Source organism: Carassius auratus, chromosome 12, assembly GCF_003368295.1.
Source record: "Carassius auratus strain Wakin chromosome 12, ASM336829v1, whole genome shotgun sequence".
In the NCBI taxonomy this organism is placed as follows: domain Eukaryota; kingdom Metazoa; phylum Chordata; class Actinopteri; order Cypriniformes; family Cyprinidae; genus Carassius; species Carassius auratus.
In genome coordinates this window covers 10,934,539-10,948,633 of record NC_039254.1, presented here as the reverse complement: position 1 = coordinate 10,948,633, position 14,095 = coordinate 10,934,539, and the positions used below count along the sequence as shown (strand labels likewise).

The 14,095-nt window shown below is 37.9% G+C and overlaps 1 protein-coding gene across 23 annotated transcripts in view; it reads left to right on the top strand.

The window, feature by feature from the left end:
* The window catches only part of nrxn1a (neurexin 1a), a 173,878-nt gene that overhangs the window by 146,360 nt on the left and 13,423 nt on the right, over positions 1-14,095 (top strand). For 17 of the 23 annotated variants that reach the window (XM_026276945.1, XM_026276949.1, XM_026276946.1 and 14 more), the window contains 2 exons: positions 3,152-3,241; positions 4,510-4,826. In XM_026276945.1, coding sequence (XP_026132730.1) covers positions 3,152-3,241; positions 4,510-4,826 — 407 coding nt within the window. The remainder of the gene's footprint in view (positions 1-3,151; positions 3,242-4,509; positions 4,827-14,095) is intronic. The other 6 variants (XM_026276954.1, XM_026276953.1, XM_026276952.1 and 3 more) reach the window with 1 other exon arrangement.

Genomic DNA, 14,095 nt, shown 5'->3' with positions numbered 1-14,095 from the left:
TGTAATGTAGTAATAACAAATAGCAATAAAGAATGTATTAAACTAAGAAATTGAATTTTCATTGTGAAACTTATTCAACTCCCTGCTCAATTCATCTCCCTGAAGTCTTGTCCATTTTACTTGAAAAAAGAAAATTAATAAAATAAAACTTATCAAAATAACATCTAAATGTCCCTGAATGTAGCCTACATCAGGAGTGTTTTGTATTGCATATTGTTATTTTAGTAGAACAGGGAGGTCTTTGTTCGTAAACTGACTGAAAGGAATATTTCACCAAAAAATTCATATTATGCCATCAAGCTTTTTCTTCTGCAGAACTTGATTTTTGGCTGTTTTTATATTAAATGGAAACCAAATCAACACAGGATCCCACTCACTGTATTTATCTTAATTAACAAAGAAAATATATTTTGTGTTCAGCAAAAGTCATAAAGGTTTGGGACAACATGAGGGTGAGTAAATGATGGCACAATATTAATTTTTAGGTGAATTATCCCTTTAATGTAAAAATGTTTCTGACTGTTAAAGGAAGGATTGAAAGTGAAACATACTGCATACTTTCAGTGAATGTGATGGAAAGACTTTTAAGAGTTCTGACAGCTCAGAAAATCACAGATTTTTAAAAGCACTTTGATGAAAGGTGAGGGGCGAAACCCTCTATATAGCATCTAAAATCACCTATGCTTTATGTCCAGTTGTAGACATTCTTAAATGGACGCAATTAGCACTTAAGTACACCTTTTTCATAAAAGAAAAAAATAATGTTCCTGACAGAATTACCACCACACAGCTACTGCTGGGCACAAAATGGCCACAGCGTGAGGTTTGGACTGGCGGAGGGACAAATTGAGATGTTGTTGCTGTCCTTGAAAATCACTGTGTACTGGATGCAGAACAGATCTAAAACAACAGAAATGTGTTTTTATATTATTATTGTTTAGATGCCTAGTGTCTAAAAAAATATTATAATAAAAATGTCTAATATTTACAAAGAAAGGGTGTTCAGACTGTTAGCATGCTAAGCTAACTAGGCAGTCATTTTCACTTTACCCAAGAACGCCTCAGGCAACTGCCCCTCATTTAAACAGAACATGACCACTGCATGTGTATGTATGTGTGTGAGTGGGTGGGTGTGCGTGCGTGTGTTTGTGCAATCATGCACACAACTTGCCCTTAGTCATCTGGACCATCCCGCTTCAAGAACTCCTATTGCTTTTTTCCCCTTCTTGTCTTGTTTCTTTTAAGCTATGATTTGAGAAAAATGACTCCTTTCACTCTTGATTACTCTAGGTAAAGTGCACAAGTGGACATAAATCACAGTTAGACCCGACTGCACATGGTAGGAGGGAGAAAATGACAGAATTAAAGAAGGGGAAAAAATACAAATGAATGAAAGTAAAAGGAAAGGGGGGGACTGAGTTTCAAACTTCTTTCCGCTCTCACAGCAGAATATTGGCGCTCTCAAACTCAAATTTAGAGTCGAGCACTCCACCTGTCCTTACGTGCAGCCCTGTGGAAGGCTTATTTCCTTGTCCACAGGTGTTCTTCTTCTGCAATCACCCATCAAAAACAGTATTGTACTGTGTTTGAGAAGCAATTTAGTCATGTCATTTCAGTGTCAGATACAGAATAAAGAGCTTTACCTCAAAAGTGCTGTCGACTAGAGCAGTCATACTCACGTGAGGTGGCATAAGCTTAAATTTGGTGCTTTAAATGAATAATTTGTCAAAATTGTTCACCTTGCTTTGTCAAAACTGTATGATATTCATTCTTCTGCAGAACACAAAAGGAAATTGTTTGACTCATGTCTTTGCTGCTATTTTCCACATAATTAGTATGAATAAAGATCTAACTCAGATATAACAAGATATTTCATGGGGATATTTCACATTCACTTTCATTACTTGAAAAAGAGAATCCAATATATTTTTTACAAGATTTTCCTTTTTGTGTTCCACCGAAGAAAGCAAGTCTTACAGGTTTGATGAAAGAATTTTCAATTCTGTCAGTATTTGTGCATATGTATATAAGAAACGAGAACACATTAGAATGGAAATTTGCTGGTAATTCTCACACTGAATTTCTCACATCATAGCCTTTCAGGCTGATTTTCTTATTGAGGAAACATTTTTATACATAGAGAGAGAGCGAGATTCCTTTCTGATTGACAAATAACGAGTTAATAGCTCATAGAGTAAAAATTGTGAGGCGTAATTATACTCTTTGGAAATCTGAGCAAGTCAGGTTTCATGTTGAATTTTCCAGCGAAGTCAGGAGTGGTAATTATGTGTGGGCCGTAATGGGAGTGAAGTAAATGTTTTCAAATAATCTCAATTCAATACCGCTACCGTACCTGGTTAAACCTGGACATGTTGCATAAATATCTGCATTTAAGCACAGCTTCTGCTCGAGATCACGTGGCGCTCACCGTAGCGAAACAAGCATCTAAATGTTTGCATATACTGTAGACATCTCTGAGGTCAAAGCTTTTGTCAGAGCAATTTCAACTTCACATGGGGAACATGAACATGAGCTGATCTTACATGCATTACTGATGAACTGATAATCTTCCTGTTGCTTTAATCCTTTGAGTGTTTTTTCTGCTACTTTGATGTTTTTAAATGTATTGTGATCTGATAATGTGAGATTTATCATATCAAAAATGACTGAAAATAGACTTTTTAGATTAGATAGCAAATGTGAAGCTAAAATCAAATTGGTTGCAAAACGCTGGAATGTACTGTAATGTCAATATTTCGATTAAAATGAGCTAGTTTTCATGTATAACTAGATGAAAAATTGCTAAAAAGATTTAAAAGATTACTATTTTGTAAATGTACTATGTAAAGGAGTGATATTGTGTATAAACGTGATTGAGTTTGGTTGGTGAGTGAAGAGTAGGTGAATATTTAACATAGTGCTTCTATTAAAATAGGGTTAATTTGTTTGCTTAAATTTTAATTTGAATGAAAAGCTTCATCATTCTTATGTATGCAACCTTGGTGTTCCAAATAAAAAAAAAATGAAAGAGAGAAAATAAGAGGAAAAAAAAGAAGAAAAAAACAGACAGTTAAGGTATATGTCTCACTGTAGGTTTTAATCTTTGACCTTTCAGATTTTTAACAATGTAATGTCTCTTTAAACTTTAAAGGCAACATTGATAACGAACGCCTGGCGATTGCTAGACAGCGAATCCCATATCGGCTTGGTCGAGTAGTTGACGAATGGCTACTCGACAAAGGTAAAAACACTGATTAAAACTTTAAATAAAAGATAATTTGATCATAAGCAAGTGATATTTTGCACAGCAAATAAACCATCTAAAACATAAATCCCCTGTATAACCAAGTTTAAAAATTAAACAAATGTAGTTTGTAATATATGCACTGTACAATTCAATAATGTGTTGTTATACTGTACTTGTAAACCTGTCAGAGGTTAAAGGGACTGGTAATATACTGATAACTGAAGTTAGTTTAATCATTAACAAAATATGTTTACATCATTAAAATACCTATTTAAATAATGTTATTTTGCAGCTGTAATAATCTAAATGACTAATTAAAGTACATGTCCACAGTGGAAATTATTTGAATTCATAGTGATGTACACACACTATTTAATGTATATATGCATATCTTGTCATGCTAAACATATTTCTTTTGGAAGCTGCTAAAGTGCACAGTTAAAATCTCGAAGCAAATGTCTCTTAAATAGCTTCAATGATTATTGGCATCAGATATGAAGTCCCTTTAACAAGCAAGTTAAACACACAAGTAGGGAAAAGACTTGAATGCATGCTGCAATGTATGTAACAAATTGAATCGTTCAAAGTGATTTGTTTTCCAAGTTTGCTTGTTTTCTTGCTTTCCCTTTTCAATGGAATTATAACCATGATGAATCATTTGTAATGTCTCATGTAGTTGTAAAGCCATTCTCACATAAACCTTATTTCAGTCTAATTAATTTTAATTGCCAATGCCCTTGCTGAAAGGCAATCTCAATAAAATTTGCTCGACCTGTGCATACAGGCTTTGTGATTTGCAATAAACTGCTGTATTTAAGGATTACCAGTAATTTTCTCACACAAAAAAGGGGGAAATTTGTAATTTCTACAGATGAAGAATATTTTGTCTCTCATCTTAGTATGTATTTGATTGTCCTTTTAGCAAAGTCCCATTGATTTGTTTTGGGACCCAGCTTTCTCATCCCCTTCATTTTTTTACTTTGTGCCAACAGCAGCCATTAAATTACAGTCGATAAATTACCAGTGTTGCTGTTAGCATTAGTGTAATTTATTGCTTCATGATCCCCAGGGAAAATAAGGTTACGGTTGTTGTGTGTTTTACCATCAGGACTTCCATCAGTTCTGTTTTCGTGTGCGTGTGCGTGTGTGTGCGTGTGCGTGTCTGTTTGTTAGCGTGTGCATGTGTATGTGTGCGTCTCTATGACGTGGGGGAGCGGGCTGTTGAACACCCTTGTATTTTCTGTAACGTTCTTCCCCGGCAGGTCGGCAGCTCACCATCTTCAACAGTCAGACTACCATAAAGATCGGAGGCTGGGAGAAGGGCAGTCGGCCCTTCCAGGGCCAGCTCTCGGGCCTGTACTACAATGGCCTAAAAGTGCTCAACATGGCCGCCGAGGGCGACCCCAACGTACGTGTGGAGGGTAGCGCTCGGCTGGTGGGAGATATGCCCTCTTCTTCTATTACACCCCAGTCCAGCGCCTCCGCCACGGGCAACCGCTCAGAAACGTCGCCCTCCATCACCGACATCACCACTACGACTGCATCCAACCGGCAGGGCAAGCAGACCACAACTCCACAGGTCAGCGGCCACTTTATTCTACTTCACTATTCTGTGAAAGCTGATGCTGGGGTTCGGTATATTTTTGTTCTTCCTTGTCAGATTGTGACATGAATGGGAAAACACTAGGGTTTTGCATTCATGAAAAACTTGGAATAAACTGGGAATTTAACAGATGCACTCAGTGATTGTTGTACATTTATGGCAGTTACTTTGGATTTATCATGCAGTGACGAAGGTTTGCATTGCCGCTGATTTTATGAAGCGTACTGTTTACTGTCAGACGTTTCATTTCTTCCACAAGCAAAAGTGTGCGAGAAATCTGCCCCCATGAAGCACCCTGCTTCATTTTAAATAAAGCAGCTTTTATTACATTACTAGTATTATTATTAACATTATCATGTCTTGATCCCATTTGAGTGCCTATGATGTTATTTTGTATGTTTACATAAACTTTTTTCCAATTTGTTTGCTCATGTGTAAAAATTTTCAATGAGGAAAAAATGGCTGAGTGCTCCTTTAAAATACGGATTTTCTGGCTTTGAAAAGTCTAGAAATTACTCAAGCCATTAAACATGTTGTGCTAGTTCTGTTATCAATATGCTAGGTGTTGCTTTTAGGTAGAGAGGAACTTGCAGATCACAGCGATGTCTGATATCTGAGCAAATTAATCTTCATTTGACAAACTGGACTAAATGATTAATTTGAATAGGTCTTGCTTTGAATGATTTTGTCCAGTTACAGTAACATCAAGAACTGAAAAGGTCATGAAGAGGTCATGAAGATTCTTAACCTGTTGGTGCGTTTAGATTGCAAGAGACAGGCCGTGTGTTGTGTTTAATCTCTGTGCTGTTACTGGCCGTCTACATCATTGCTCTCGAACTCGCTCTTTATTCCTCTCGCATACACTCGCTCGGTTTCTCTTTCACCATCCAAAACATTAAAAGTAGTGTTTCAATAAGTGACCCAGACAGCAATAAGGCAAGTTTAAACTGAACTTTGTGCTCTCTCAAGCAAAAGAGGCCTCAAGACTAAGACCAGGGCGCTTAAAGACGAGCCCGTGGCTGGATCGCACATTATCGAACCGCCAAAGGGTTTCGGCCCGGCACAATTCAATTGCTTTCAGACGTAAAGTGATTGGCCTGTTTCTTTTGAAGATGTGCTGTGGCTCAGGGTGAGAGAGAGTGCCAGGACACTAGAGTCAGTCAATAAGTCTTTATGAACAGAGAGAACCCACAGGCAAATGGAACAGGGGGGAAATCAGTGGGGAAGATGAGCGCCGTATAGGTGGACTTGCTTTCTCCTTTACAACTCACAGGTTCTCTCTTGCCAGTCTGTCTCTCTCCGAGGCAAGCGCGAGGCATCATTCAGGACCCTGACAGTGAGCTCTAATTACAGTGGCGCTGTAATTACATGTCAGAGCAGGAGGCTGAGCGGGGTGATTGACAGGCTTGCCAAGGCCAGTTCAGTCTCGTCTCCTCGTGCGTGACTTTACGCACTGTGATTTAGCTTCCACAACAATAAAATCGTAATTCGATATGGTTAAAACTGATTCTGGCCTTGCATATTAAATTACCTCCCTGCTGAAGGGCACTCCAGGCACGACGCGTGAAAGCGATAGTTGTGCAATAACAGATATTTCGATCTATTAGTGCTCAATCGTGATGTTGGCTTATCATGGCCTTGTGTGTGGATTGCATTACAAAATGGTGGGCTCGCTGCCCTCCGCACACCGTCGATGATGGTAAATGTTGCCATTGAAATCTGAGACTCCTTTCTTCTCGGCACAGCGGCGTCTACACCACTCTCTAAGTTTGCGCCATCTGCGCTCCATTATCATCCATTACAATCTCTTTCTCTCTCTCAGCACAATTGCGCTGTCCAAACCAACGGCTTCTTTTTTTTTAAGATGGATTTTTTTTTATATCTAATTAATGATAAAAGCTGGATAGAGAGGGATGCGAAATCAAAGAGGAGTTTGTGGTTCTTTGATTACAGGCCTTTGTGATGCCCATTAGACTGGAGCGGCCATTAGACCGGAGAGCTCTCTGTAATAAGAGCTAATGGAATTTCTTGGGCTCTCCATCTTCCTAACACTTTTCCAGAGTGTCCGTCGAGGTCTCCCCCTTAAGCATCCTCGAATTAGCCGAGATCTGAATGAAGAAGGGCTGACGGAATTTAAGTGGTGCTTGAGAGTGTGAAAATTGCTGTGCATTATGCTAAGAAATAGTGAGATGCGTAGATACCTAATTGTACAATCTATATGAAAAGTTTATAAATTGGAGGAACTGAAAAATTTACTGATTAAAATTTGAATATATTACATTATATGGGTCAGTGGTGTATAAAAGTGATCACAGGAAAGAAATGGAGGGGGGTGTATTTAAAATGAAGAGAAAATCTAGTTTAAAACACCTGTCAAGTTATAGAATTGTATTTATGATACTGGTTTTGAGGAATTTTAAAGAAAAAATGTAGTGTCACCTAATTGTTAAATATGTAATGTGGTGTATGATTAATTTTATTTATGATATTTAATCAAATGTAATTGTTTTTGCAGGAGTCTGAGCTAACCAATCATATCAAAGCATTTGAGTCATTTTCTATATGAATTGCATTTTTTATATATTTCTGAATAAACTAGGAGAGCATCAGAGCACTGACCAATATAATTAATGTTTGATAAGTGAGCTCTTAATCTATTTTATTTCATAATCTTGCTTTGTTTAAAATATAAAAATCCTAAAACTTTCAGTTTATTTCCTGCTTTAAAAAAGATTGCGAGTCCCAGATTGTCAGCATGGCCTTTGTAGAAAAAGGCACTGTAGATAATAGAGATGATTTTTTATTGTACAAACGCTTGACAAACGAATAGCTAAGAAGGAAATAGTATTTCATGCAGATCAATTGATTTGCTTGTAATACAGCAAATTTGTATGTAGTGTAAATGAGGTCTGTAGTCTTTGGAATAATTTAGCATACTTTGCATGACCAGTTTTTTCATTTAATGGCTTCAGATCTGCTCTGTGAGCATACTTAATCTTAAAATGACATTTGGAGCTTGGATTATCCTCAGATAAACTGGTTCTGCTATTGTCTGACAGTGGCTCTGAGCATATAAGCTTTTAAAGTAGCGTTAATGATCGAAAGCCAGCAAGAGGAGAAGCATTGTGTTTTACTCGTTTCTGTTCAAACAGCCGCCATAACAAACAAACAACTGAGGTCGTCTCAAAGGAGCCCAACATGCTTCGAAAAAACACATGCATGCACCGTCTGCTTGAGACTGACAGATGAGATGTTTAATATTTCTATCAGAAGTTGATTTCCTTTGTGACTACCCCCCGCACGACTGATGTTCAGAAGTGACAGCTTTTTTATTATCTTCCTTATCCTCTGTCCCACTCCTTCTCTTTGGATTTTCTTCTCTGAAGTATACTTTCCCTGCATTTTACCTGTTACATCACCTCGTTTATGGATATGTGGTCTGTCTTGTTTCTGAAATTTCTTCAAATCTGCAGCTGTGGTGTCCGGCTCGATTGGATTTGGCATGCCATGAACCTGTGTGTTTGTTCTGATCTTGCTGCAGCAGGCTGTCAGGCTATGTGCTGGGCTTTAAATAATAAATTAGCATTTACTGTTTGAGCTGTTCATGTCATTAAACAGCCCGGGGTATCTTTTAGATCTAGAGATGGGCAGAGGGCACTGAAGCGCCACTTCTCTGCCTAGAAAATGGCAGCGTGGGCGTGTGCCACGTGAGAGTCATGCATTTATAGATGCCCTGTGTTGGCGCATAGTGTTTTTGATTCCATCAGATGCAAAATAGGTCATAGTTTTTTTTTTTCTCTTTGTGGGAAAATTCACTGAGAATTACTGCAATGTGTTTACAGTGTGTGGTTCTGGTGTCATTACAAATCAGTTCTAGCATAGTGGGAATATATACTGTATGGAAATCGTATGTGGAAAATGATTTTAAATTCGTTTTGTTTTGCCTTTGTGATTTCAAATAATGCAAACAGTGTCTGTGTGTGTGTGTGTGTGTGTGTGAATCACATACTTTTGCAAATCCAGCGTTAGTTGATCCTGATAAGCGCTCGTCATCACAGTTGTAAACACGATGGCTTTCTTTTTTGGTGTGGTGTTTGGCGCCACGGTATCTTTGTTTCCAGATGGAACGTTAAAGAATGCGACACACGTTTTCTAATGAAAGCTATAGATTAGTGCTGTCAAGTGATTAATGGTGATTAATCACATCCAAAATATTTTTTTTTGTTTACAAAATAAATGTATGTGTACTGCATATATTACGTATATATAAATACACATGCACGTATATATTTGAGAAATATGTTGTTTATATACTAATTATATGTAATATTAATTATATGAATATTAACATATACATGTAAATACATGTAAATATTTTTTTTAAAATAATAATAATAATAATAATAATATATATATATATATATATATATATATATATATATATATATATATATATGTATGTGTGTGTGTGTGTGTGTGTGTGTGTGTGTGTGTGTGTGTGTGTGTGTGTGTGTGTGTGTTTTAATATGTAAACATTTATTTTGGATTCAATTAAATTGCGATTAATCCTAAACAGCATTACTGTATATACACACATTCAGGAAAATAAATCACAAAAGTGAACACAAAACTAGTCTATAAACATCTCAAATTAGAATGTCATGGAAAAGTTTATTTATTTCAGTAATTCAACTCAAATTATGGAACTAAATGTATTATGGTGCAATATGCTAGTGTATCAATGGTCTAAGTTTTTCAAAAGGCATCAAGCGAGTGTGAACATCTCTACAACTAGGAAAAAAACGATTGTAATTCAAATGCAGCTCCCGTCAGCATTTAAACAGACCTTTGCTCTTAATTCCGATCGGTCCAACGCTATAACGAAATCTGAGCAGGTCTAAAAACTGAAACTGTTGATGCTGGAAAAGTGATATATATTTTTTTAAATATGAGCAGGCATACAAGCTGGGATTGGTAATGCTGCACTGTAATCATAGTTATTTATTTATATTTTTCATTATATTTAATTATATGATATTGGTTTGTGACAGAGTATTCTATTTAGTGAAGAACTTTGCAGCAGTATTTTATTTATTATTCTTTTTTTTATTTTATATTTATTTTTATTAAAAAGTATTTTAAAAAAGTGTAAAAAAATTGTAAAAAAAAAAAAAAAAAAAAAAAAATTATAGTAATAAACAACCTGCAGTTTAATGTTTGCATTTCTTTCCCTTACTGTACCGAAAATGAACCAAACCGTGATTTTAAAACCGAGGTAGGTACCGAACCATGATTTTTGCATACCGTTACACCCCTACCGGCCAGTTAAGCACACCAACACCATAGTCATTTAACCAACTTTTGGTGCTTTTGGCAGTGAGGGCACGTGCCAAATCCTGCTGGAAAATGAAATCAGCATCTTCAAAAAGCTGGTCAGCAGAAGGAAGGATGAAGTGCTCCAAAATTTCTTGGTAAACGGGTGCAGTGACTTTGGTTTTCAAAAACACAATTGAACCAATACTAGCAGATGACATGGCACCTCAAATCATCACAGACTGTGGAAACTTAACACTGGACTTCAATGAGCTTCTTTACCCTTCCTCTAGACTCACTCTTCACTCTGTGAACAGCCAGCTTCTTTGGCAATGAATGTTTGTGGCTTACACTCCTTGTGAAGGGTGTCATTGATTGTGTTCTGGACAACTGTCAGATCAGCAGTCTTTCCCATGATCGTGTAACCTAGTAAACCAAACCGAGAGATTTTGAAGGCTCAGGAAACCTTTGCAGGTGTTTTGAGTTGATTAGTTGATTGGCATGTCACCACATTCTAATTTGTTGAGATGGGTTTTTGTTAAATGTGAGCCAAATTCATCACAATTTAAAGAACCAAAGACTAAAAACTACTTCAGTGTGTGCGCTATGAATTTAATACACGAGTTTCACAATTTGAGTTGAATTACTGAAATAAATGATCTTTTGCAAAACATTCTAATTTATTGAGATGCACCTATATATTACCCAGTAGTTATCATAAATATCTTATTTTAAGTGTTGTACATTGACCTCAATTAGATGTGCATGTGTGTGTCACAACTCCCAAAATACAACAGTCCTGCATAAAGCTTCACGTGTACTCTAATGAGGTACCCACTCATTTCATTCTGTTGCATCATGAGGTCAGGACAATGTTCAGCAAATATAGATTTAAACTGGTCCAGATTCCTGTGCCTTTTTTCCACTCCTGTCCAATTAATGGATCCGGTGACTTGCCCTGCATGCACTGTTGTCCCAGTGCTCATTTACACTGACCACTTAAATCAGTCAATCAATACGATTGTTTGAACTGGCACAAAGCGAGTAATAAAATGGACTGCTGCTCAGCTACTTTTCATGGGTTTCTTTTTTCCCCTCCCTCTCTCGCTCTCCCTCTCTCTCTCTCTCTCTCTCTCTCTCTCCAGAGATTCCAAACAAGTATTAATATGTGTGCTTTTGGGTAATGACGATCCTGTTAATTCACAAAAGGCTTGTGTAGTCTTTATTATGAACCAGATATTTGTATTCCAACCTGTGATCTCTAATCTGCGTCGCCGTCAAGACCTTGGCTCGGTTTTTGTTTCTTTTCATGAATTCTGTCACATTCATAATGTATGGTTGCATTTCGTGCCCGTGCCTGTGCACAGATTCTGCAGATGCAGGGGTCAAATCGAGTCCTTTGAGACTGACCATGGTGCGAATAAAACATATCTGTCTTTATCTGTTCCGCCCCACCTTTCTCAGTAGTCGTGTATGTGCCCAAAGCACAAATTTGAATGAGAGTTAAACGAGCATTCAAACTGGTTAATTTAGCTGGCAGAGGTATTTAGATGGAGCTGAATAACCCAAGGTCCCAGAGGATCAGGAGGGCCGGTTGAGATAAAAACATGGAGCTTTTGCCATCCGTTGTGTAACGTACCCTTTCTCGAATGTATTTTCAGAGTGTGCATGTGTGTTTGATGTTAGATTGTAGGTTGTGTCTCTGTGGAGTTTCATGGCAGGGCAGAAGGTGTGCAACCCCCCCTCCCCCTCCATATACACACATCAATCTCTTTTCTAAAAAAAACGCTGTAATAAAAATGTCTTCAACTGAGCAAACCCTTAGCAACCTCAAAACGAGCGCCGATGGCGATTGGCTGAGATGAGTCAGGTGATCAGCTTGCAGTCGTACCGTATTTTCCCTCTCTCCCGCCTCTATCCGTGTGTATCTTTTTCGTTTTCTCTTCTCCCTCGCTTACGCCTTCCCTCCCTCTCTCGCTCTCTCTCCTAGTCTGCAGAAGGCACTCATAGTCTCTCCTGATGCACAGACAATTTATCATCCCTATCTGCTTATCAAAGTAGGACTTCTCCAGTCATCACTTTTGATCTGACAGAGTGGACTTTATTTTACTGGTGTGGGGCTTTTTTACTGCTCTAGGAGCAGGGACGGTGAAATCAGAGAGGGGGAGAGGACAAACTCTCACCTAAACAGAACAGCAAAGCTGTGTAGAGGAAGCAGACAGTGTAGCCAGGCTGCCATCATGGATGCGAGGTGGCATTGTTCCTCATCCCAGGTAGTCTCTCTTTCTCATGGTCCTTCTCCATCCAGCCATCATCGCATGCAGAGTCTTTGATGTTGTCATATCCATGCTGCGAAAGAGGCATGCACCATTTGTCTGCAGCGCTCTGCACGTAGAGCAAGTGAGAGAGAGAGAGAGAGAGAGAGAGAGGGAGGGGGGGCAATTGGGGCAGCAGGGAGAGAGTTAACAGGAAAAGAAAGAAAAGTTGCAGTGCCTTTGCGAGTGTGCATGTGGTCGGCGTCGTTAGTCGCCGATGTCCACATCTGTTGCAGCGAATCATGGCATGCACATTTTTTTTCTCATCTCTAATGAGATGCTTTCTTCGGTCATCTCGAATGCCCACTTACGCTGTCATTTGTGCCGTCCTTTTTTTGATCTGCATCTCATTTTATTCTGCCCCTCATTAAAAGTGTGTGAAGATCAAGTGCTGTCCTCCAGTAAAGTTCAGCTCAGTATGCTGTCAACTAGTCTGTATTGTGTTGCGTGAAGTCTGCAGATTGCCCGCTCTCTCTCTTTGTATAAAATCTAGAGTTTCAGTCTGTCACAGCGTGTTTTGTCTGTGGGCAGATTTATTTATGCCCACTTAGATGACCTCTAGGAGTTACTTGTGGCTACTTGTGACTCACATCTTCTCAGAGTGAGTCAAGAGTTGTTTGAGTACTTATACGGTCAGTCTTGATGCATTCGCCTTTGTTAATATTTGATGTTTGTAGTATAAAGTCCTCAGTGTTATTTATCTTTAAAAATATCATTTGGATTTTTTTTTAAACCCTTTCATTTAGTACAGTCAATTTGAATTGCCTTTTTTTCATATTTCTTAGTGAAACATGAAACTAAAAGGATAAATAGGACTAAACTTGATTTTACCCACCTAGAATTGACTAGACAACAAAGTGTGATACCAACCAAAATAAAAACCAGACTGAAAACAACTATTTATGTAAAATTATCCAACAATTAATATTTATGAGGACAAAAACCGCTTCCTTTGGAATAAAAAGCACCGAAGTACCATTCACAGTACTAGCATTAATGAAACATTGAACTAACTGGGTTCATTTTGATTTTATGTTGCGTTCACTAAGAGAACAGTAACCAAGGCATTTTTATAGCTTTTGAATGTGCTAAAATAGCCTGCCCAAATGAGAATGATTCTTGATCTGATTTGTGAACACTTGCACAGGAAGCCATCTTAATTTCCATCTTCAATGAAAGCTCCAGATTCTCTATTACTCATCTCAGCACGGCATTAGAAGATGAGAAACTGAGATATTCAACCTGTGCTCTCTCATTGCATGTTTTTTTTAGCGCTTTTAAATCTAAATGAAACTCATGTACAGGATGTCCGTGAGTGTATATACTGTAGAGGCCCTGTATATACTTATACTAGCAGGCGTATCCCCATTGAGTTTCTTGCAATAATTGTTTTCTTTTTTAACTGTTCTTGTTAGAGAATACTGCAGTGCATCAGTGGCCATTTTTTATTCATTGTATGAGCTCTCAGAATTTTAAACACACAACTCTCAGCGAACTGAGGCTGCATTTAGCACCAGGACCTCTCTATGAATATTCACACTTCATTTGCAGTGCAGCTAAGTTAGCTGGCAGACTTTGATGTTCTTGTGCTTTCTCTCACCCTTTCATTCTCTCCGT